This window comes from Trichosurus vulpecula, chromosome 6, assembly GCF_011100635.1.
Source record: "Trichosurus vulpecula isolate mTriVul1 chromosome 6, mTriVul1.pri, whole genome shotgun sequence".
In the NCBI taxonomy this organism is placed as follows: domain Eukaryota; kingdom Metazoa; phylum Chordata; class Mammalia; order Diprotodontia; family Phalangeridae; genus Trichosurus; species Trichosurus vulpecula.
Window position 1 is genome coordinate 138,989,274 of NC_050578.1, and position 22,508 is coordinate 139,011,781.

Consider the following 22,508-nt stretch of genomic DNA (forward strand, 5'->3'; position numbering starts at 1 on the left):
CTTGCAGGGGCTGATGTCGTCTGCCAGGACTTACTCCAGAATGCTGATGAAATTACTAAGAGCCAATACAATTTCATTTTCTGCTTTTTTGGTATCTTCCTGGGATATCTTATTCTTGCTGGCAGTTAGGTGCAGCTTCACTGGGATCCCTTGAACATTAATGATGGTTTAATATTTCATACTGAGTTGCTGTTAGCCACTCTTAGAGGGAATTGTGAATTGTTAATGTGATCCTTTTCTCCCTTGGGACTATGGAGCTGGGGAGATTGAATGCTAGACCTAGAGTCAAGAAGACTTGATCTCAAATCCTGTCTCAGGCACTTACCGGCTCAGCAAATTACTTTACCCCTGCCTTAGTTTCCCCATCTGTAAAATGGAAATAATAATAGCACCCACCTACCAACATTGTTGTGAAGATAAAACAAGGTGTGTGTAATACCTTTAAATGGTATGTAAATGCTAGCTATAATTATTAATGTTATTATTAAACTGAAGGAGGTCAAGGCTGTTGGGACACAGAACAGAAAGAAGAAAGCAAAACGAGAAGAGTCAGGAGGACCTGAATTCAAATCTAGCCTCAGATGCTTCCTAGCTGTGTGACTCTGGGCAAGTCACGTGATGTTTGTCTCGGCTTCTTCATATGTAAAATGAGCTGGAGAAAGAAATGGCAAACCACTCCAGTATCTTTTCCAAGAAAACCCAGAAGGGGTCACGGAGAATTGGACACAACTGAAATGACTCAACAACCACAACTTGTTGGTATGTGATGGTGGGGAGTCCTTATGGGTCCGGGTTGGACTTGTTGGCCAACTCCCTTCTAGCCCCCAAGTTCTGTGACTTTGTGAAAGGGGTAACAGGTGTTCAGAGGCAAAGACCTAGGACTTCAGTCTTCACCTGGCCCTCCCCTCCTTAGATAGTTGTGGGGTGGAAGTTAGAGGCCTTACTGTGTGTTGTACATCGAGCTCAAGGTTGGGGAAGATACAAAGTTTAGATAAGAAATCAGGGTGTTCCTAAAGTCTGGACACAGAGGCATAAGTGCATATTTTCAAGAAATGAAATGAATGAAATTTTCAACAACATTTTATTTAATTGGAATAGATTTCCATCACTTGTGATGCAAAGGTTGATGCACTTTGCAAGATTCAGGTGAACTCGATGCAATAACTCCACATTGCTGTCAATTTTAGCACATTCACTCTTTATGCATTCAATCAAGTGTGTTGCATCTGTGATTTTCATTGAGTACACCTTCTCCTTTAGCATACCCCAGAAAAGGATGTCACGGGGGCTAAGGTCTGTTAATATTCCAAATATTTCACAATATGCATTTTTGCCTGTGTCCAGACTTTAGGGACACCCTGTAGTCTCTGCACACCAGGAAATTACTTCACAGGGACAAGACATCAACAGGGATGGCTGTAAAACCCCATGTTAAATGCTAACTGTATTAGAGACTTACAAAACAAAATTGAGTCATGTGCTGCCTTGGGTGTGGAGGCCTCACCTGTTCCCAGCTACTTCGAAAAAGAAAAAAAAGCAACCATCTGGAATGCCCAACTGACCTTGCCTTGCTCTGTCCGAGGGCAGGGGATTCCCTCTGGGGGCTCTGATAATGAATCCATGCTTTCTGCATCATGGTGGATTGGGAAGTAAATACTAGATAGAAGGACTGGACTTGGGATTTCATTGTTATAGGGAATTCCCAGATGAGGATACTCCTTCCGCTGGTGCAGGTGAAACCTTCCCTGCAACTTCTAGCCCTCGAGAGTTGCCTAGAACACTGAGAGATTAAGTTACTTGCTCAGGGTTATACACATAGATTAGGCCTTGAACCTCAGTCTTCCTTTCTCTGAAGGTGGCACTCTGTCCACTTGCATGGATGATGGATGATGGACGATGATGACAATGGTGGTGGTTACGGTCACAGATCACATTTGTATAGCGCTTCTCACAACCTGTGAGATTGGTGCTATTTTACAATGAAGAAACTGAGGCTCAGACTTGCCAAGGTCACACAGATGGTATCACACAGCCTGGTCTCTCCTGACTCTGAAGTCTGGTATTCTCTCTGCTATTCCATGCTGTGCCTCTCTCATAATAGTAATACCCAGTAATAGCTAGTATTTCCATGGAGCTTTAAGGCTTACGAAGCTCTTTACAAATATGATCTCGTTTGATCCTCACAACAGCTATTATGATTCCCATTTTACAGATGAGGGAAGTGAAGCAAACAAAAGTTAAGTGACTTGCTTGGGGTCACAGCTAGTAAGTGTGTAAGGCTGGATTTGAGCACAGGTCTTCTAGAATTCAAATGTAGTGTTCTATGTAGTATGCTGTTATGCAGCCTCCACAGAACCCTAGAATGTAAAAGGGACCTTCAAAGCCTTCTCGTCTAGCCTATGGCTGGAATCCCCTCACTAGCATCCCAATAACACGTGGCTGGCTGTAGGGCTGAAAGATTTCCCAAGGCCATCAAATCCAGCTCTCTGCTTCTAAACAGCCTTCATTTAAATTGTTCCAGGTAGGGGGGTTGTTTTCAGAGCCTTTATCTGAGTCTGGGGCACACAGAGGTTAAGTGTGCCCAGGGTCATATGGCTGGTTAATAAGTAATCTGAGGCAGAATTTGAATCTAGATCTTCCTATCTCCAAACCCTACCCACTATGTCATCTGGCCTCTTGAAGGCTGTTGCTGTTGCCTACAAGTTCTGCTTTGATTAGACTGTAAACTCCTTGAGGGTAGGGACTATTTTTTGCCTTTCTTTGTATCCAATTATTTAGCACTGTACTGGGCATGTAATAGGTGCTTAATAAATGCTTGTCGACTTGACTAAATTGTAAAGGCTTTGTGGTCCTGAAGGACTAGCTTCACTAAGTCCAGAGGGGTTCATTCTTAATTTGGCCTCAAGGTGGTTAATTCTTTAGCCAAAGGAACTCCTATTTAAAGCCCACATCCAGAAGTGCTTTCCCTTAACAAGAGGAGGACTGGATACAACTACTCAGTCAACAAGCATTTATTAAGCACTTACTGTGTGTTAGGCACAGTTGCTAAGTGATGTAAAGAAAGTCAAAAGACAGTTGGCTTTGACTATACAAGGTGCTAGTTACATGCAAAGCAGAAATAATCCTCCCAGAACTGATGGATGATAGGGGGTTCCTTGAGTAGACATTTATTAACCACTCACTGTACGTCTCCTGCCTTCATGGAATGTATGATAAATACCAACTATATAACATCTCCCCTTCTCTTTCCTTTCCCCCCTTCTCTCTACTCCTACATCTCTGCCCTTATTTAGGCCCACATAACCTCACACTGGGACTATTGCAATGACCTCTTAACTGGAGAAGGAAATGGCAAATCACTCTAGTATCTTTGTTAAGAAAACCCCAGGCGGGGTCATGAAGAGTCCAACATGGCTAAAATGACTGAATAGCAACGGCAGTGACCTCTTAATTTGTCACCCTGCTTCAAGCACCTCCCTTTTCAAATCCATTCTCTACACAGCTGCTAGATCACTATTCATAAAGCACACATCTGACCATGTTACTTCCTTACTCAGAATCTTCAGTGGCTCGCTATTGTCTCCAGGCTAAAGTAGAAAATCATCAGTCTGGCCTTTAAAGACCTCTCCAATCTGGCACCCCCAAGCTTTTCAATCTTGTTTGGTATTGTGCCCCTTCCCACAGTCTCTGTTCTAGTTAAGCTGTCCTGTGCCTAACCTTCCTCTCCTGCTTCTTTTCATAAACTTCCTTCCATGTCTAGAATATTCTTACTCTTTATTTCTGTCTCACAGAGTCCCTGGCTACCACTGGAGTCCCGTTCATGTCCTGCCTCCCCTCAGTGCCTCTCCTGATCCTCTCAGAGAATGCTTCCTTCCTCTTGAGATTGCTTTATTTTTATAAAGTATAATTATTATATAGTATATTTATGATAGTAAAATATAATTATAATCATTGTACAGTGTATAACCATTATTCTAAAACATATTTATAATTTTAACAATAACTATTGTAAAGTATTAGGTAATAATAACTAGCATTTATATAGCATGTTGAGGTTCACAGAGTGGTTTGCACATCTTATCTCATTTTATCCTCACAGTGCTAAGAGGTAAATGCTATGATCCCCATTTTACAGATGAAGAAACTGAGGCAGATAGGTTAAGGGACTTGTCCAGGGTCACACAGCTAGGAAGTATCAGACAAGACTCAAACTTGAGTCTTCCTGACTCTGGGCCCAGTGCTTTATTCTCTATTCTACTTTGTATTTCTTTGCATATACTTTGCATCTACTTATCTGTGTACGTGTCATATTTTCCCTCAGAAGAATGAAAGGTCCTCCAGGGTAGGGATTTATTTCATCTTTGGGCGAGGCAGCTTTGTTGTTATTTGGTCATTTTCCAGTTGCTCCCAACTCTTCATGATCCAATTTGGGGTATTCTTGGCAAAGATATTGAGGTGGTTTACCATTTCCTTCTCCAGCTCTTTTGACAGATGAGGAAACTGAGGCAAACAGGGTTAAGTGACTTGCCCGGGGTCACATAGCTAGTAAGTACCTGAGGCTGGATTTGAACTGAGGAAGATGAGATTTCCTGTTTCCAAACCCAGTGCTCTATCCAGCAGGACACTAGCTGGCCTCACATAGTATAGTGAAGGCTTAACAAATGTTTGTTAAATTGAATTGGAAATGTGATCCTTTACAATAAATATTTCAGACCTCTAATGGGCAAATCTATAGAGTAAATGTTTATTGGGTAGTATTAGATTTCCTGTGCAATCCAGTACTTCTGTCAGCTCTAGTTTCCTGATTCGTAAAATGGGGATTATACTATCCTCTTGTTTTTCCCTTCTGCCTTTTTCTTGATGCCCCCTGTCCCCCCCCCCCCCCCCCCCCCGCCCCCAATGTCTTCTGGTGCACTTTATCCCTAACACACCCATTGCTTTGTACTTTGGGTGGACAGACTGGGGAAAGCTGACCTGAAGCTACCCAGTTGTCCAAGGCAAATGGCTCTTAACTTCTTTTAGAAAGGTCATTGATTATGAAAATAAAGCCCCTAAGGCTTTGAGAGGGAAGTACTCTCCTGGAATGGCTTGCCTGCTAGGATTGCTTTCATCTGAGTGGAACTGACCTGCTTGCCTTGCACTGTCCCATTAGCCAGAGTTATGATTTCACCAGCGTAGGCACTCATGAGTGTGTGCTTTCTTTTTCCATTGTTCATTTTGTGGTTTTAAAAATTCTGATTTCTAATGTGTACTTTTATAGAAGAACGTTCTTCCCTTCCAGAAAATCATAGAGCCTGGTGAATTTTTTTTTCAAGGTGATAATTAAAGGATGAATTTATATCTCTTCAAAACTTTTTTCCAAGAAGGCAAATGAGAAATCTTTGGAAAATGTTAATACTGAAGGGAAAAGGGAGTTATTGAGTATGGATGAATGAAATTCAGCAGCTATTCACTATGAACCATCTTTGTGGTAGGCACTGGCCATAAAAGATAAATGCTAAACAGTCTTTGCCCTCAGGGAAATTATATCCAATTGACTATACAAAGTTATTTCTGGAGGGAGAGGGTGCTAATAACCTGGGATGGAGAAATACCTCTGGTAAGAGTTGGCTTTTGATCTGTATAAAGGTTGAGTGAGAAAGGTGTGCATTTCAGACAGAAGCTTGGAGATGGTAGCTGTACACTGAAAACATTTAACAAGCCTCTTTAACCAGAACAAAAGGCAGATGAAATAAGATTAGAAAGGTAGAGAGGAGCCAGGTTGTGAAGGACCTTAAATGTCCAGTTTTTGGGTTGTCCTCGAGACCATAGGGAGCCCTTGAAGATTTTTAGGGGGGGGAGGGGTTAAAAAGTAGAGATATCCAGGTGGAATGGAAGGAATATAAATGAAATAAAATTTAAATATCTGAAGAAGCTATTTTGGGTTGAGACTAACTGTGTTTCTTGAGAAAATGAGAGAACTATTCTTGGCTGGGAAGGGATGGGGTTTGAAGGGAATCACCCCTATAAAATTCTTCCACCCTCTGACTCATATTTGTGAGTCACATCTGGTTTCCAGATGTTACTATAGCCTTGAGTTGATTTGGAGTGTGATTCTGCCAACATAGCTTGGAAGGAAAATATTTCTTCAGCTCTGGAAAGTAAGCATTCCAATAATAATTTTCTTGTTTCTCTTTGGCTCTGGGATATCACAGCATACCCTACAGTGGTTCAGCTAGAGTAGAGAGTCCATGTTGAGGGTAATGTGGTGGTGACTCACTGTCTTGGTGATTTTTGGTTTGTTTCAGGAAGTTTGGTTTCTATGGTGTCTTCAGAGTTGATAGGAAGTGATCCCACTTGGCAGAGATAACTTGGTAGTTGTGCTGAGAAAGCGATGATTCATTATCACTGACCTTTTGAAGGAACCCCTCTTAAAGATCCCTCTCTTATCAATTGCTTAAGCATTTTTTCTGTCTGTTTCCTAGCACAGTGTGTGGCTCATTGTAAGAACTTAATAAATTAATATATTAATAAATTGTCTATCTCTATTTGATAGTCTTTAACTTAATGGTGATTCAAATATGAGTTTATCAAAGAATAGACTCATGTACATTGCATTCTAGTTCTGGGTTCCCTCCAGTTCTCTTGTTTAATTTCTTTTTCCTTTTCCTCGGACCATAAAGCTTTTAATCATTCTTGCTTTCCAGTACATTTTTTCTAGTTTTTTGAGTATTTTTCAAGTGTTAAGTATTAAAAAAAAAATCTGTTGCTCCCATTACCCTCTTGTCGATCAAAAACAAAAGCAAAAAACAAGCCCTCCAAACAAATCTCTCAATACGTGTTCAGTTAGTAGGACAAAACACTTTTCCGCATTAGCTCTGTTTGAAACCGTGTGCCTCTTTCTGCATTTGAATATCATCACTTCTCTCTCTAGAAATGAGTTACATATTTCATCTTCATTCTTTCGGACTCATGATTTCTCATTGTATTATTAGAGTTCTAAGGTCTTTTCAAAGTAATTTTTCTGTAGAGTACATTTTGATAGCTGAAGCACCTATTAAGCATTTACTGTATACCAGTCTGGAGATACAATCAAACAAGACAATGCCTATCCTCAAGAAACATTCTAGTAGGGAAAACCACATAGAATAGAAAGGAGACCTAGAAAGTAGGGAGAAGGGAAGAACGCCATTTGGGGAGGAAGGTAAGCAGAATGGCTTGGTAGGTGAAAGTGTATGGCAAAGTCTAAAGAGCTACAATTTCAGGATCTTTTACTCACTTAAACTCTCCATACTCTACTTCTTTCGTTTATAAATTGAGGTGGGTAGAATAGATGACCTAAGGTTCCTTCTACCGCTAAAGCAGGGGTGGGGAACCTGTGGCCTCAAGGCCATATGTGGCCCTCTAGGTCCTCAAGTGCAGCCCTTTGATTGAATCCAAACTTCACAGAACAAATCTCCTTAATAAAAGGATTTGTTCTGTAAAACTTGGACTCAGTCAGAAAACTGCACGCAAGGACCTAGAAGGCCATGGGTCCCCCCAGCCCCCACCACACTAAAGTGATGACCTACAGTCCTATGACTTACTCCTTGAGGAATGGAACCACATTATTACTAATACATTTATTCTAAATAAAATCACATGACCAAAGACAATTGCAGCAAAATGGAAGGATGATTCACAGGGTCTCCTTGGAGAGACTGACAGAGAGGTGGTCAGGTTTATTTCACTGTCTCTCCAAGAATGCCAAGACACGGGGTGACATGAGCTACCCGGCCACTTCGTAACAAAGAACTCATCATCAGCGTTTTCAAAAAGGCCACCATGGAGATAATTACAGCCTGTATGCCACCATCTAAAGAATGGGGAGGGGGGAGAGAGGGAGCAAGCATTTCTTAAGCCCTTACTGGTATATCATTTGGTCTCAGTGAGGAGGTAGAAAAATCCATGAGATTATCCAAATTAAATGACCACATGCTGGAATAAGCTGACTTCAATGCACATCTAGGCACAGGGGAAGATGGCAGGAGGTATGTTAGAAAATACGGCTCAGGATCAAGAAATAAAAGCAATCAAAAGCTGTTAGCTTGCGTAGAAGCCTCACACCTAAAAATCGGGAATAGTTTATTCAGCAAGAGCCCTGAGACATGCTGGATGTGATGAGCACAGACTTCACTGAATTAAAAGAATGTGAAATAGGATAGATGTTGACAGATCAGAAGACACCTTGTGGTCATTTGGTATTGGCCACTTCTGTAGGTAGCTAGGTGGTGCAGTGGAGCACTGGGCTGGGAAGCAGGAAGACTCATCTTCATGAGTTTTAATCTGGGCTCAAGCACTTACTGGCTGTGTGACCTTGGGCAAGTCACTTGACCCTGTTTGCCTCAGTTCTTTATAAACAAGCTGGAGAAGGAAATGACAAACCACTCCAGTATCTTTGCCAAGAAAACCTCAAATGGATGCAAAGAGTGGGACACAACTGAACAACAACAACAATATATCTTTAGTAGCAACATCAGTTTGATGGGGCATCACAAAACCCTAAGGCTATTTGTAAATATAAGTTGTTATTGAAATAAGACCTGACATATGTTGTTTTAGATTTCATTGGGTCATCTAAACATTGCTAGCCAAGCAGCAAAGGAAATAGGAAATTGATTTTAAAAAGGAAAACATGAGTATGTCCATTTTCAGAATGGCGGGGTAGTGGAGGAGGCTTGTTCAGAAGTGAAAGCAATGATTCTTTGTCTCTGGTTTTCTTTTGCCTCAGGTCTAGTAAGTTGACCAAATCCAAGTAGGGAGAGATCCAGTCAGTGGAAAAAAGACAGATTTAGAATATGGCCCCAAGAGTAATTCATCTTATCTGTGTTTAACAAGAGCACAGAAGACATCCCCGCCTCCCAATCCACAAACTGAGCTTTGCTATGGAATGGGAGGCCCAAGAATGAAAGCATCAGCCTGGAGTACTGAGACAACCCAGAAATGGTCATGCCCCGAAGATCTCAGTTCATTCAGGCATATTGACCTTCCCACCTACCCATCCTGAGTAACCTGGCTTCAACTCATGGGAGACAGAAGTCCCTTTCAGCTCCTAGAGGGGACCAGAATGTTATACAGCCCACTGAAGTTTCTTTTATAAATCGTAAAATATGATACAAATATAAAGTCCTCTGTTTAGCTTTTACAGCCCTTTATGATATAGCCCCAACTCATCTCTCTGGCTTATGTACTTCCCCACATTCACTCTGTGGTTTAGCCAAACTGGTCTTTTTGTTCCTCTCACACAACTGGGACTTTTCAGCTCAGAGGCTACCTTCTTCATGAAGCAATTCTTCATTCTGATCACCTGCTAGTGCCCCCACCCCCAACTCTTTTGTATCTGTTTACTTCATCTTTGTTCTATAGATGCTGATATGTAACTTGTCTCTCCTATTACAATGTAGGTTCATTTCGAGTAGGGATTTTGAAATTCCTGGTTTGTAGCTTTATTTCTGAACTATAAATGCTCACACTAAAAATTTAACAACTGGCTCTTGGAAGTTTTAGCACATCCCTGGGGTAAAGTGAGGGATAGGGACCGGATTTATGATTTCACTGGGACTGGGAACACTCAGGTAAGGAAACTCTCTCTCTCACTGCATCTTCCCTGCAACTTATAGCCCTAGAGGTTTGCCTAGAACCCCATGTTCTAGGTTTACTTTTTTAAAAATTATTTTCAATTCATGGAACAAAACAGACATTTCCATAACACAGTACAATAAAAAAGATGATTGTACATGAAACTCCAAATCTGCCATGTACAACTTGCTGTTCCCTCCAAATATACAACAAAGTTATCATGGAAATTTCTTTTTTTTTCCTCCCCCTTTCCCAGAAATTGCCACCATTAGACACAAATAGGTCTATACATATAAAATTATTCTATCCACACTTCTTAGACCAGTTCTTTCTCTGGATGCAGATAGCTTCTTTCTTCATATATCCTTTATTTTTAATTTGTGTATTTATAATAGTCAATATGACTTATTGCTCAAAGTCATTCTTAAAACAATGTTGCTGTTACTGTATGCAGTGTTCTCTTGGTTCTGCTCATTTCACTCTTCATTATTTCGTGCAAGCCTTTCCATGCCTTTCTAAGATCATTGAGCTCATTCTTTCTTATAGCACAGTATAATTCCATCACGATTGTATACCACAACTAGTTTCCCCAATTGATGGGCATCTCTGCAATTTCCAGTTCTTTGCTACCACAAAAAGAGCTGCCATAAACATCCCATTCACATTCAAAGTTATAATTACTATTTGTGAATTCCCCTCTGTCTTATTTTCACTCACTATTTTCTTTCTCAGCCCCTCTTACTGACCTGGAGAACAGACTGAGGAGAGACAATATAGTCTGTATGTTTCAGAGTCAGAATGTGAATGCACTGTCATGTCTGGTTCATAGTAGGTGATTATTAAATATTTGATATTTGAAGGACTGATATGTTCCATGTTCTGGTTGTACAAATCACAGCATGAATCTTGATAGACATTTCTCCTTTGTCTCCTTAGGCAACCAGAGGCACAGTGACCCCTTTCTCTGGCTTCGATGACCGAGCTGATGCTGAAACCCTTCGGAAAGCAATGAAGGGACTTGGTAAGAAGGCCTTCGGCATTTTGTACAGTTTTCTTTATATATCAGCATTTGTGGCAATGATGTCTTAGTCTTTGCTTCACTTAGAGGTTAGTTTAAAAGCCACAACTTTTCTATTGCTTTCCCTCTGAGGCTGCCTTAAGCACCCTGATACAGTGGAAAAATCACCAACTCAGGTATCAAAGGACCCAGGTTCTAACCTATGTCTGTCTCTTAGGCCTGTGTGAGCTTTGGAAAGTTGATTAATGTCCCTGGGCCCCATCTACAATGGGGTTGGATTACTTAGCTTCTCAAGTCCCTTCTAGCCCTGGCCCTCCGATTTACCCATGACAGGAATGTAGGATATTACTAATCCTGTACTTGAAGGCTTCCCAGTTTGGTCAGACCTACCAGAGCTATATTCACACTCTGTGATGGCACAATGCTTTGGGACCCGAGTCCCCAAAACAGGTATTGCTTAAACGATGCCGATGATCTTTTTGTACCCACCAAGAAATAGTAGTAAGAGCTAGAAGCTGTAGATGTTAACTGGAGAGAGTGGAGAGTTGGAAAAGGAAGGAAAGGTAACCCTGTAGAGTGTCATGGGTTTTTTTTCAGGGAACTGGGTCACAGTGGAGCCTGAGAGAGTGGGGCTACTCAGGAAGAGGACTGAGATTGTTTATGAATTCATTGCAGGTACTGATGAAGAAAGCATCCTGACTCTCCTCACAGCCCGGAGCAATGCCCAGCGCCAAGAAATCGCAGTGGCATTTAAAACTTTATTTGGCAGGGTAAGTGCCCATTGTGAAATCACAGTATAGAATATGACAGGACCAGTATACAAGAGGCATATTTGAAAAAAGCAGCTAGGTGGAGCTGCAGTGGATAGAGGGCCTGGCCTGGAGTTGGGAAGACTCCTCTTCCTGAGTTCAAATCTGGCCTCAGACAATTAATAGCTGTGTGATCCTGGGCAAGTCACTTAATGCTGTTTGCCTCAGTTTCCTCACATGAAATGGAGATCATGATAGCACCTTCCTCCCAGGATTAGTTTGCAAAGCTCTCAATGAATATGCTATTATATAAGTAATATATAAATATTTATTATTATAATTCAGGTCTGACAGTGCCACTCTCCTGTTCAATAAACTCCCTATGAACTCCCTATTATTACCTCCAGGGTTAAATATAAACTTCTTTAGCTTTAGCCGTTCGCTGTTGGACCCCACCTACTCTTCCAATTTCAGTTATTACACATTAGGGTTAGGGTTTCTTCTACCTACTCTGTGATCCAGCCATAATGGTCACCAGGTGCTCTTGTGTGTGTGTGTGTGTGTGCACGTGCCTGCAAACACACAGACACACACACCCCATCTCCAATCTCTGCGTCATTGTACTGACCATCCACAATGCCTGGAATGCCCCTTCCTCCTCAGCTCTGCTTCTGAGAATTCCTTGACTTCCTGGTCCCTGTTGCTAGAGCCTTTCCTTCTAAAGTTACATTTTATCTATGCTATATGTATCTTGTACATACTGATTTAAGTATATGCTGCTGTCTCCCCCTTTAGAATGTATGCTCCTTCAGGGCAGGGGTTGTTTTCATTGTTCCTTTAAATCCTCAGTGCCAATGTAGCATATAGTTAGCACTTAGTAAATGCTGAAGGTTGAAAATTGATTACCACATAAGGCTTTTTCTTTAGATATTTTCTTAATTATGTTCACCTAACTTTTAATTTAAAAGTGAATGATATACTATAGTGGTTCAAAGTCCTGGACTTGGACCTGAGTTCAAGTCATACCTATGATACTTGTTAGCTGTGTGACCCTGGGCAAGTCACCAGACCTCAGGTCCTCCGTTTCCAAATCTGTAAAATGAGGGGGTTGGCTGCAATGACCTTTAAAGTACCCTTCCAACTCTAAATCTGTGATTCTTCAAACACCTATTATTTGTGAAGGGATAGCTTGTGTGTGTGAGAAGAGAATCATTTCCCACTCCTCCTGGGTCAATCCATCCTTGTCTTTCCTTTGGCAGGATCTACTGGATGACTTGAAATCAGAACTGACGGGGAAGTTTGAGAAGCTCATTGTGGCCCTGATGAAGCCTGCCAGGCTGTATGATGCCTATGAACTGAAGCATGCTCTGAAGGTAAGGGAGGAAGAAAAAGAAGAAAGAGTCCATTCTTAAAGGAGTACGTCTTCTTAAAGAGGCAGTGGTTCATTCAGCAGCAAAGGTGCAAATCCCTAACCACGTACTTTGGTTCTGTTTTTACAAATGGCTCTGAGCTGTTTCGGGGAGGCTGCTTGGCAGCTCATAAGGAGCTGGACTGGGGGAAGAGAGAGGAAGAGAAGGAAGGAAATCAGCATGACATTTTTAGGCAAAACATTTAAGTCTTTATTTCTGCCTAGTTTAATAATAATAACCTCCAGGTTCTTCTTGAATCTCTCATGACATCAGAGTTTTTAATTATCTGCTACATTTGGATGTTAGTTTGAGAAGTTATCCTTATAGGAGAAAGACAGTACGGGTTAGTGGATAGAGAACCAAGGAGACGCATCCGAGCTGTATTGGCTGAGGGATCCTGGACCAGTCACCTACCTCCCTGCTCAGTTTTCTGGGTCATTCTCCAAGACTATAAAATGGCACTGAATATGCCAGCCTGCCTCAGGAGCTGCCTCACTGAAGGACTTGCCTCATCTGGAATTCCCTCTACCAACAAAGTCACAAATCATATCCCTAGCTTATCTTTCTGGTTATTAATGAGTAAAGCTAAGAGGACCCTGATAATACAGTTTAATTCAAAAAACATTTATTAAGTAACTATTGTATTCAAGGCCCTGGGATAGGTGCTGGGAGGGAACACTTCCCATTTTTAGTTCAAGAAGGGAAATGAGAGAAAATTGTCATGATGGGGAGTTTTTTGCCCTGGTATTTTTCTCCCCTTCCCACCTCCCACCTTGCTCCTTTTGGATAGAAGATATCATACAGTTTCTCATGATGTGGAAGCTGGTGACTGGTGATTCTAGCCAAAACAACCAGATGACAACCACCAGCACAGCAAATGGCAGTGCATCATCGTGGCTAGAGGTCTGGACTTTGTTGGAGTCAGAGGACATGGCTTCAGATTGTGCTGCTGCTTCTTAGTACCTGGGTGACCCAGGGCAAGTCACAACCTCGTCTGTAAAATGGGAAGGATTATATTGTCTACCTTACTGTGCTGTCCTGAGGATCCGATGAGAAAAGGCATGTAAAGCCCTTTGCCAATCGACATTAAAACACTGTGTAAATGTCCCCCTTCCCTTCTGGGAGGTTCACTACCTTGCAAAAAGTATCCTTTCCCTGATAACTACAACCAGAATCCTTATGATGGCTGACCAAATTTTAAACCTTGCCATCTGGGCACAGCCAGTTTTCAGTCATTGTTACGGATCATTTCTGTCTCCTAGGACCCACCTTGTCCATTCTTGCCTAGATTTTTGAAAAACCTAGCTTGCCTCCTGCCTTCTAAGTATCATGTGAATTTGGGCTAGAGACACAGCCTTCTCTCCCCTTTGTGAATGGGGCACCCACATTTCTAAATGGACAGCTCACCAAATGATATCTGGGTGTTTCCCACAGGGTTCCCCAAACTCTCACAGCATCTTGGGGCCTTGACTTGTTTACTTAAGTCAGCTTTGACACTCCAGGCCCTATGTAGCCCTTTCCTCATGCTTCACTGTCAGGAGCTATCAGAAGACACTCCCCAGAAGCTCCCCCACCAGCTTGGGCCTTCAGCGACTGAGGGAATCATTCTCCCTGGGGGCTTTCAGGGCTCTGTCCTGGGTGCGCTGCTCTTGGTTCTAAGATCAGCCAGGTTTTAGACCAAGAGTTCCTAACCTTTTCTCGTACATGTCCTTGGAATGAAAACCATTTATTTTATTTTATTTTTGGTAGGCAATTGGAGTTAAGTGATTAATGCCCAGGGTCTCACAGCTATTAAATGTCTGAGCCCGGATTTGAACTCAGGTCCTCCTGGCTACAGGGATGGTGCTCTGTCTGTTATGCCACTTAGCTACCTCAAAAGAGATATATTTATTAATGATAAATTTTTTAAAATTCTAATTACTCTCCTTCTCTGTTCTTTATTTCAATGAAAAACAGTTAAGTAAAAACCAGTGGACAAAACAAGGAAGTGTTATAGCACGTACAGTATTCCATAGCCCAGTCAACCACCTCTCTACCATGAGGACAGAAGCGTGTTTCAAAATAGTAGCCAAGGCTGGCCATTACTTTGCAGGAGGAAGGGAACAAACATTTCTGAAGTACCTGTTTTGGGCCAGGTACTAGGCTATGCACTTTGCACATCTTATCCCATTTGATCTTTGAATCTACAGCCTGGTGTCTCAGTGTTGCTTTCATTTATGTGACTGTGACAACTGTGGTGTTATTCTTCAGGCTTTGCTTTCTTTACCTTGTATCAGTTCCTATAAATCTTCTCAAGTTTCTTTGAATCCTTCATTTTTGTAATTTCTCATGGCATACTAACATTTCATTATATTCGCATACTGCAATGTGTCCAGCCATTTCCCAATCGACGAGCACCTGTTTTATTTGCAGCTTTTGGCTATCCTCAAAAGATGCTGTGATGAATATTTTGTTATATATAAGGCTCCTGTCCCCCCCCCCCCCCCCCGTTAGCCTTTGATTCTCAACAGTAAAATGAGAAGGTTGGACTTAGTGACCTCTAAGGTCCTTTCCAGTTCTGAGTCTATGATCCTATTGCAAATTTGAAATTATTGCAAAGAAAGTTTGGTGGGTTGTTTTAAAGTTTAATAAGTTAAGTTTAAAAAATCATCCAATTGGTTTGCCTTATTCATTTGTGAATATCAGCCGTTGCCACAAAGTATTTTCAGTCTGTGTGGTAAATTATGATCGGCAACAATAATAACAATTAGTGTGCTTTAAGATTTGCAAAGGACACTGCAATTATTATCGCATTTTACCCTCACAACAACCCTGGGAGCTAGTTGCTTTTATCATTCCTGTTTTGCAGATGAGGAAGCTGTGACAGAGAGAAATTAAGTGACTTGCCTCACATTTGAACTCAGGTCCTGCTGATTCCGGGTCCCCACTCTCTCCCCCTTTAGCAAAATGAAAGTTCTTGGTTGGTGCCAAATAAGATGCTTTGCACAAAATAAATGCTTGTTGATTGAGCTGAATCAAAATGGGAGACAGAGTCATGGCTGTGTACAATCTATGGACATGTTCGTGTCATAGAGTTGACTATCTAAGTCGAGCTTAATCTCCAAGTAGTTAATTCTGTGTCTGGACTACAAAGTCAGGAAATCTGGTTGGAGGCATTTATAGCTGTGAAGGACAGAACATTGGCCTGGGATTCAGGAGACTTGGGATCTAATGCTGGTTCTGCTTCAGAATGAAAGTGTCACCTTGGTCCAGGCCCTACTCTTGTTCAAGCCTCAGTTTTCTATCTGTAGAATGAAGGGGTTGAGATGACATCCTATCCAGTTTTGTTTCTGTAAGTAGGCAGCTGGGTGGAACATTGGATAGAACTCTGGGGTTAGGAAGTTGTTTCGTCTTTTCAGTCATGTCCCCATTTGGGGTTTTATTGGCAAAGATACTGGAGTGGTTTGTCATTTCCTTCATCAGCTCATTTACAGATGAGGAAACTGAGGTAAACAGGATTAATGACTTGCCCAGGGTCACAGAGCTAGTTAAGTGTCCAAGGCTGGATTTGAACTCAAGTCTTCTGATTCTCCGCCTAGCATTTTCTCCATTGCATCACCTAACTGCCTAGGGCTAGGAAGAACTGAGTTCGGATATTGTCTCTGACACTACCTGTGGGACCCTGAAAAAGTCACTTCATTTCTGTCTGCCTCAGTTTCCCCTAAAAATAGGAATCATACCTGCCTCCCAGGGATGTTGTGATGATTAAGTGAGATAATAATGTACAGTATTTAGCACAGCGCTTGGCATATAGTAGGTGCTGAATAAATGCTTGTTCTCTTCCGTTATTTCCCTAATTAAGCTTCCCTTCATTCCAGAGTCCATAACATAGCTAGGAAGTATTTGGCCTGGTCTGTTCTAAAATGTGCCTAATGTCTGTTATTTTCTTTTGTTGACTTGGGTTGATTTGCTCTTTATCTTCCATTTTTCCTCACAGGGAGCTGGGACAAATGAAAAAGTGTTGACTGAAATCCTGGCGTCCAGAACCCCTGAAGAATTAGAGGGCATAAAACAAGCTTATGAAGAAGGTAACTATTGAAATCACTTTCTCCAGTTGGTCACTACTGTCCATCTCTGCTCTGCAGATAGAACAGAACAAGCCATTGGCTACAGGAAGTTGAGGGATTTCATCTTCCTTTGCTCTTCAGTAATGAAATGACTTGGATAAAGGTGGACATGAGCACGCTCCTCAAAGTCACCTCTGGGGGCAATACCTAACACAGCATATCTCAAAGTTAGTATCCCAAAGTACCTTGACAACCTAAAGCTTTGGGCAACATCTAACAAGAAGAAATTCAATAGGAATAAATGTGAAGTCTGAGACTTGGGTTCAAAAAGTCAACCTGCGCTTTATTATTTATTTATTACATCAGATAACAAAGTCAGTATCCCAAAGTACCTTGACAACCTTTAGGGTTTTGAGCAACATCTAACAAGAAGAAATTCAATAGGAATAAATGTGAAGTCTGAGACTTGGGTTCAAAAAATCAACTTGTGCTTTATTACTCCTAAGTATAACATGAAAGAAAAGTGGCCTTTTATCTGAAAAAATGCTGGAATTTGTAGTACAGGACAAGATAAGTCAGGAAAAGGGAAAGGGAATAAGTGTTGAATGCTTGCTGTGTTCTAGGCACTGCACCAAGTTCTTTACAAACATTATCTCATTTGATCTTCACAACAACCCTGGGGACAGAGGTACTAGTATTATCTACATTTTCCAATTAAGGAAACTGAGCCAGACAGATTAAATGACTTTCCCAGGGTCACACAGATAAGTGCCTGAAGCTAGATTTGAGCTTAGGTTTTCCTGCCTCCAGGTCTAGGGCTATATCTATTTCGACCCCTCGCTGTACAATGTGACAGCTAAAAAAAAAGCTTAATGTAGTTAAGAAACATCAAATAAAGGCCTAGGGTGGTGATAGCTTTAGTCAGACCACATTGCGTTCATTCTGGGTTCCCCATATTAGGTAGGATGGTGATTAGCTGGGAGTTACCAGAGAAGGTCTAGGGGTAAAGAAGGTTAACTCTGTGATGCTCAGGCTCTTCCAGGTCATACTGCTTCAGGATTGGTTAAAGGAACTGGGTCTGTTCAGCCTGGAGAAGCCTTGGGAACATGGGACAGCTGACTTCAAACATTTGATAGACAATCTTGTGGAAGAGGAATTAGACTGGATCTCTGGCCTCAAAGGGCAGAGCTACCTTTTGGCCTTCCCTTCTGCTCTCATTTGTTCCTCAGCCCTTTGCAAACTTCATCACTCAGGTGAAATTGGTCTTTCCAAAGTAACCAATGATATCTTTAAAATTTTTTTTTTTAAAATTAGCAAACATTTATTTTATCTCCCTCCCACCACACCCTTCCTCTCTACTGGAAAAGAAAGAAAAGCAAAACACTTGGAACAAATATGTCTCACCAAGTAAATGAATTCTTCAGTTGACCATGTCCAGAAACTGTGTCTTTCTCTATACCTTTAGTGCATCATCACTTTATCAGGAGATGAGTGGAATTCTTCATCTTCTGCCCTCTGGAATCGTGACAGGTCATTATGTTGATCAGAGTTCTTAAATCTTTCAAAGCTGTTACAATTTTTATCAAATCCAAAGGCCTTTTCTCAAATCTCATCCTTCCTGATGCCTCTGCTGCCGACGTTGTTGATCGCTCCCTCTTCCTGGTCCTCTCTGGGTTTCCATGATATTTTTCTCTCTTGCTTGGTTCTCCTTCTACCTGTCTGACTGCTCCTCGGTCCATTTTCCTGGATTCTCATCCATTTCCTGCCCCTTAACTGTGGATGTCTCTTAAAGCTCTGCCCTGGACCCTCCCTTCTTTGCACCCTCTTTTTTCATAAGCTCACTTGTACCTTGGGTTTAATGATCCCCTCTATGCTGATGGCCTCCAAGTATGCATATACACATACATATATATTCCTAGTCTTAATGTATATATATACACACACACACGTATATATGCACATATGCACATATACATATATCTAAATGTGTGTGCATATATACATATATCTACTAGCTAGCTATAGCTATCTGTCTGTCTATCTATCTATCTATCTATCTATCTGTATGCTGTTCATTTGTTTCAGTTGGGTCCACTCTTCCTGATCCCACTTGGGATTTTTTTGGCAGAGATACTAGAGTTGTTTGCTATTTCCTTCTCTGGATTATTTTACAGATGAGGAAACTGAGGCAAAACAGGGTTAAGTGACTTGCCCAGGCTAGTAAGTGTCTGAGGCCAGATTTGAACTCTTGGAAGATGAATCTTCCTGACTCCAAACCCTGTGCTATATATACTGTAGTGCCATCTCTGTGTCTATCTATCTAGTCTTAGTCTTTCTCCTGAGCTCCAGTTCTACAACACCAACTGTCTACTGGGCATCTTGAACTGGATATCCCTTAGGCTTCTCAGACTCAACATGCCTCAAACAGAACTCATTTTCTCTTCCCCTAAATCCTCTTCCCGCTTTCTGTCCAGGACACCACTTCACACTCTCAGAGTCGGCATTGACTCATCATTTCCACTTTTCAATTTCAGTCCATTGATCTTAGTTCTACTCTCTGGGATCCAAGTAGTAGTGACTAGAGTACAGGAATGTGAGTCAGGAAGGTCTGAATTTAGATGTTGCGTGAGACACTAGCTTTGTGACCTTAGGCAAATCACTTCATTTCTCTGTTCCGCCACTGGAAAATGAGGGGTGTGGCTTGATGACCGCCATGGTCTTTTCTGTCTCTGTATCTGTGATCCTAAGTCCAATCCCTCCTCCATATGACAACTCTTTAAATATTTGAAGACAGTTCCATCTTCCCTAAGTCTTCTCTTCCCCAGTCTCAGTGCCCTCAGGTTCTTCAGCCAGGCTTCCTGTGGCATGTTCCATGGTCCCCTCTCCAGCTATATGGCATTGATGAGCCATGTGGATGTGTTTTCTTGCAGAATATGGCTCCAGTCTGGAGGATGATGTCATTGGGGATACTTCTGGATACTACCAGAGGATGCTGGTGGTTCTTCTGCAGGTAACGTTTGGTGACAGTTGGAGGAGGGAGGCGAGGAGCTCTGTGCAATTGGCAAAGCTGATCTGAATCTATTAAGAGTATTTCTAAAATGTGTCTCTCTGAAGTCTTGCCTCATTTTCCATTTCTCATCCATTTAACCAGTGGCCGTGGCCATCTTTTGTGTAGAATACCTTCCCCTTGTGCCCTATCATGGCATGGAGGAGCTCTCATGTGTTTGAAGGCCACGTCATGGAAGGCCAAGGTTTGGAAGGTCCTACCACAGTAGACAGGGTCTGGTGGGTCCAGGGGCAAACTGTGTCTTTCGGGGAATCATCCTAAGTGCAGAGAGCCCCATTACCCAACAGCAAATTGACAGTTAGGAATGTTTTTGGCCATGGCACCTCATGAGACCTACTAAAGGATAGAAAGGGGCTGTGATGTGATTCTGAGGAGGAACTGTCCTCAACAACAAAATCGTGGACAACCTTTAACAGAACTACAGGTGGCACATGTTTGTACCTGGGATCTCTGATGATGTACACGTGGCCAACCCACAAATGCTTATGGGAAATTCCCAGGTCTCTTTGTCTATAATATATAAAGTCTTTAGAGCTGCAAAGGACCTCAGAGGCCATCTAGTTAAACTCCTCACTTTACGCATGAACTAACCAAGGGGCAGAGAAGTTTAGGGACTGGCCCAAGGTCATACTTTAGGGGGCAGAACTGGCATCAAATTCAGGGTGCATGAAGCCCGGCTCACTCTTTCCCCTGCAGCAATCTTGTCAGGCTGATTTATTCAGGGCAGGGTGATGGGATGTGAGTGGGTGTGGGGGAGGAGGCTTGAGACTGATACTCTCCCTGACAGATTGTGGAGTATGAGTCATGCGTTCAACAAAAAATAATTAGTCAGCACTTTCTGTGTGCAGAGCCCTATGAGGGATACAGTGATATTTAATTCAATCCAGTAATCTGGCATTTATTAAGTACCTGTTGTTTTTATGGCACAGGGCCATGTGCTGGAGATCCAAAGACAAAATGAAAACAATCCCTGCTCTCAAGGAGCTTACGTTCTCTTGGGGGTTATGAAATGCACACAAGTAAATAAATATTACTTAGTTAATGCAAGAGTGAGAGAGAACAGGCTTGGTGGTGGCCTCTGAATTAAGCAGCTTATTGTTTTAAATAAAGCCATTAAGGCTTTAATAAGCTCGAACTGCACTAAGACTTTTGGGATATCCCATGTAAGACCTAGCCTCTGTCCTCAAGGAGCTTCCATTCTGATTTGGTAGGGGCAGTGAGCTATCTGCCGTGTTTTCTTAGATGACAAAATAGAATATGAGTGCCTAACATGACTACAGGGCAAGTTGTTGTGAGGCATCCAAGGAGGGATGGTGATTTGTGGGGGTGGGAGTGGGGCAGGGGGTGGGGGGATGTGAAATGCTTCAGAGATATTTCTTTGCTTAGACAGTCCCATCCCCTGTGCCTAGAACATCCTTTCTGCTCTTGGAGGGCTTCTCTTCCATCAAGGCTCAACTCAACTCAAGCCACCCTCCTTCATGAAACTTTGCCCAATTTCTCTCCCTGCCTCTCCCCCAACTAGAAAGTCTCCCCCTTATGAAAGTGACCCCTCTCTTCCAGTTCCCCATGTCGTAGGACCATAAGGCATTAGAAGGCATCAGGAACAATCTGCTAATCTTGTCATACTAATAATAATGGCTAATATTTATAGAGTACTTACCATCTGCCGGCACTTCACAATTATTATCTCACTTCATCCTCACAAATACCTGAGAGGTAGATTCTATTATTATTTTCATTTTAGAGTTGAGTAAACTGAGACAGACAGAAGTTAAATGGGTTACCTAGCTAGTAAGTGTTCGAGACTGAATTTGAACTCAAGTCTCCTGCCTGGTTTTTGTATTTCTTTACTGAAAGGAGGGAGGCGTGTTTCATCTGTTCTTTCAAACCAAGCCTGGCTGTTGCAGTTAGTCCGAGTTGGGCTATGTCTTGAGTTCTTTTCCTTTGCATTATTGTGGCCTGTGCTTAATGTTCTAATTCTCTTCATGTGAACCTCCATTAATTCATAGTCATCTTTAAAAGCCACACTTTTTTTGTCCTGAATTGGGCTTAGATAAAATCTGTGTGCCATGCTAACTAATCTAGTGTTAGCTTTTTCTTCCTTCCCCATCATGTATCTGTATCTTGTTTTCCTTTCAGTGAGATCTCAGCTTAGGAGGGCAGCTGGCGTTCTAGCTGGTGTTCTAGGCTAACCAGAGAGATCTCAGCTTAGGAGGGCAGCCGGCGTTCTAGCTGGTGCTGTGATTTAACATGGTGCCTTCCTGGACGTGTTCTAGGCTAACCAGAGAGATCTTAGCTTAGGAGGGCAGCTGGCATTCTAGCTGGCGCTGTGATTTAACATGGTGCCTTCCTGGACGTGTTCTAGGCTAACCAGAGAGATCTCAGCTTAGGAGGGCAGCTGGCGTTCTAGCTGGCACTGTGATTTAACATGGTGCCTTTCTGGACATGTTCTAGGCTAACCAGAGAGATCTCAGCTTAGGAGGGCAGGTGGCGTTCTAGCTGGCGCTGTGATTTAACATTGTGCCTTCCTGGATGTGTTCTAGGCTAACCGAGACTCTGATAGTGGACTCAATGAAGACCTAGTGGAACAGGATGCCAAGGTAGGTGAAGACTGGCTGTGTT

The 22,508-nt window shown here is 42.1% G+C and overlaps 1 protein-coding gene across 1 annotated transcript in view; it reads left to right on the forward strand.

Annotated features, from left to right (window-relative positions):
- ANXA5 (annexin A5) overlaps positions 1 to 22,508 on the forward strand; it is a 53,756-nt gene that overhangs the window by 16,657 nt on the left and 14,591 nt on the right. Inside the window, exons 3-8 of the mRNA XM_036765422.1 lie at positions 10,534 to 10,618; positions 11,291 to 11,385; positions 12,624 to 12,737; positions 16,750 to 16,840; positions 19,750 to 19,829; positions 22,430 to 22,486. Coding sequence (XP_036621317.1) covers positions 10,534 to 10,618; positions 11,291 to 11,385; positions 12,624 to 12,737; positions 16,750 to 16,840; positions 19,750 to 19,829; positions 22,430 to 22,486 — 522 coding nt within the window. The remainder of the gene's footprint in view (positions 1 to 10,533; positions 10,619 to 11,290; positions 11,386 to 12,623; positions 12,738 to 16,749; positions 16,841 to 19,749; positions 19,830 to 22,429; positions 22,487 to 22,508) is intronic.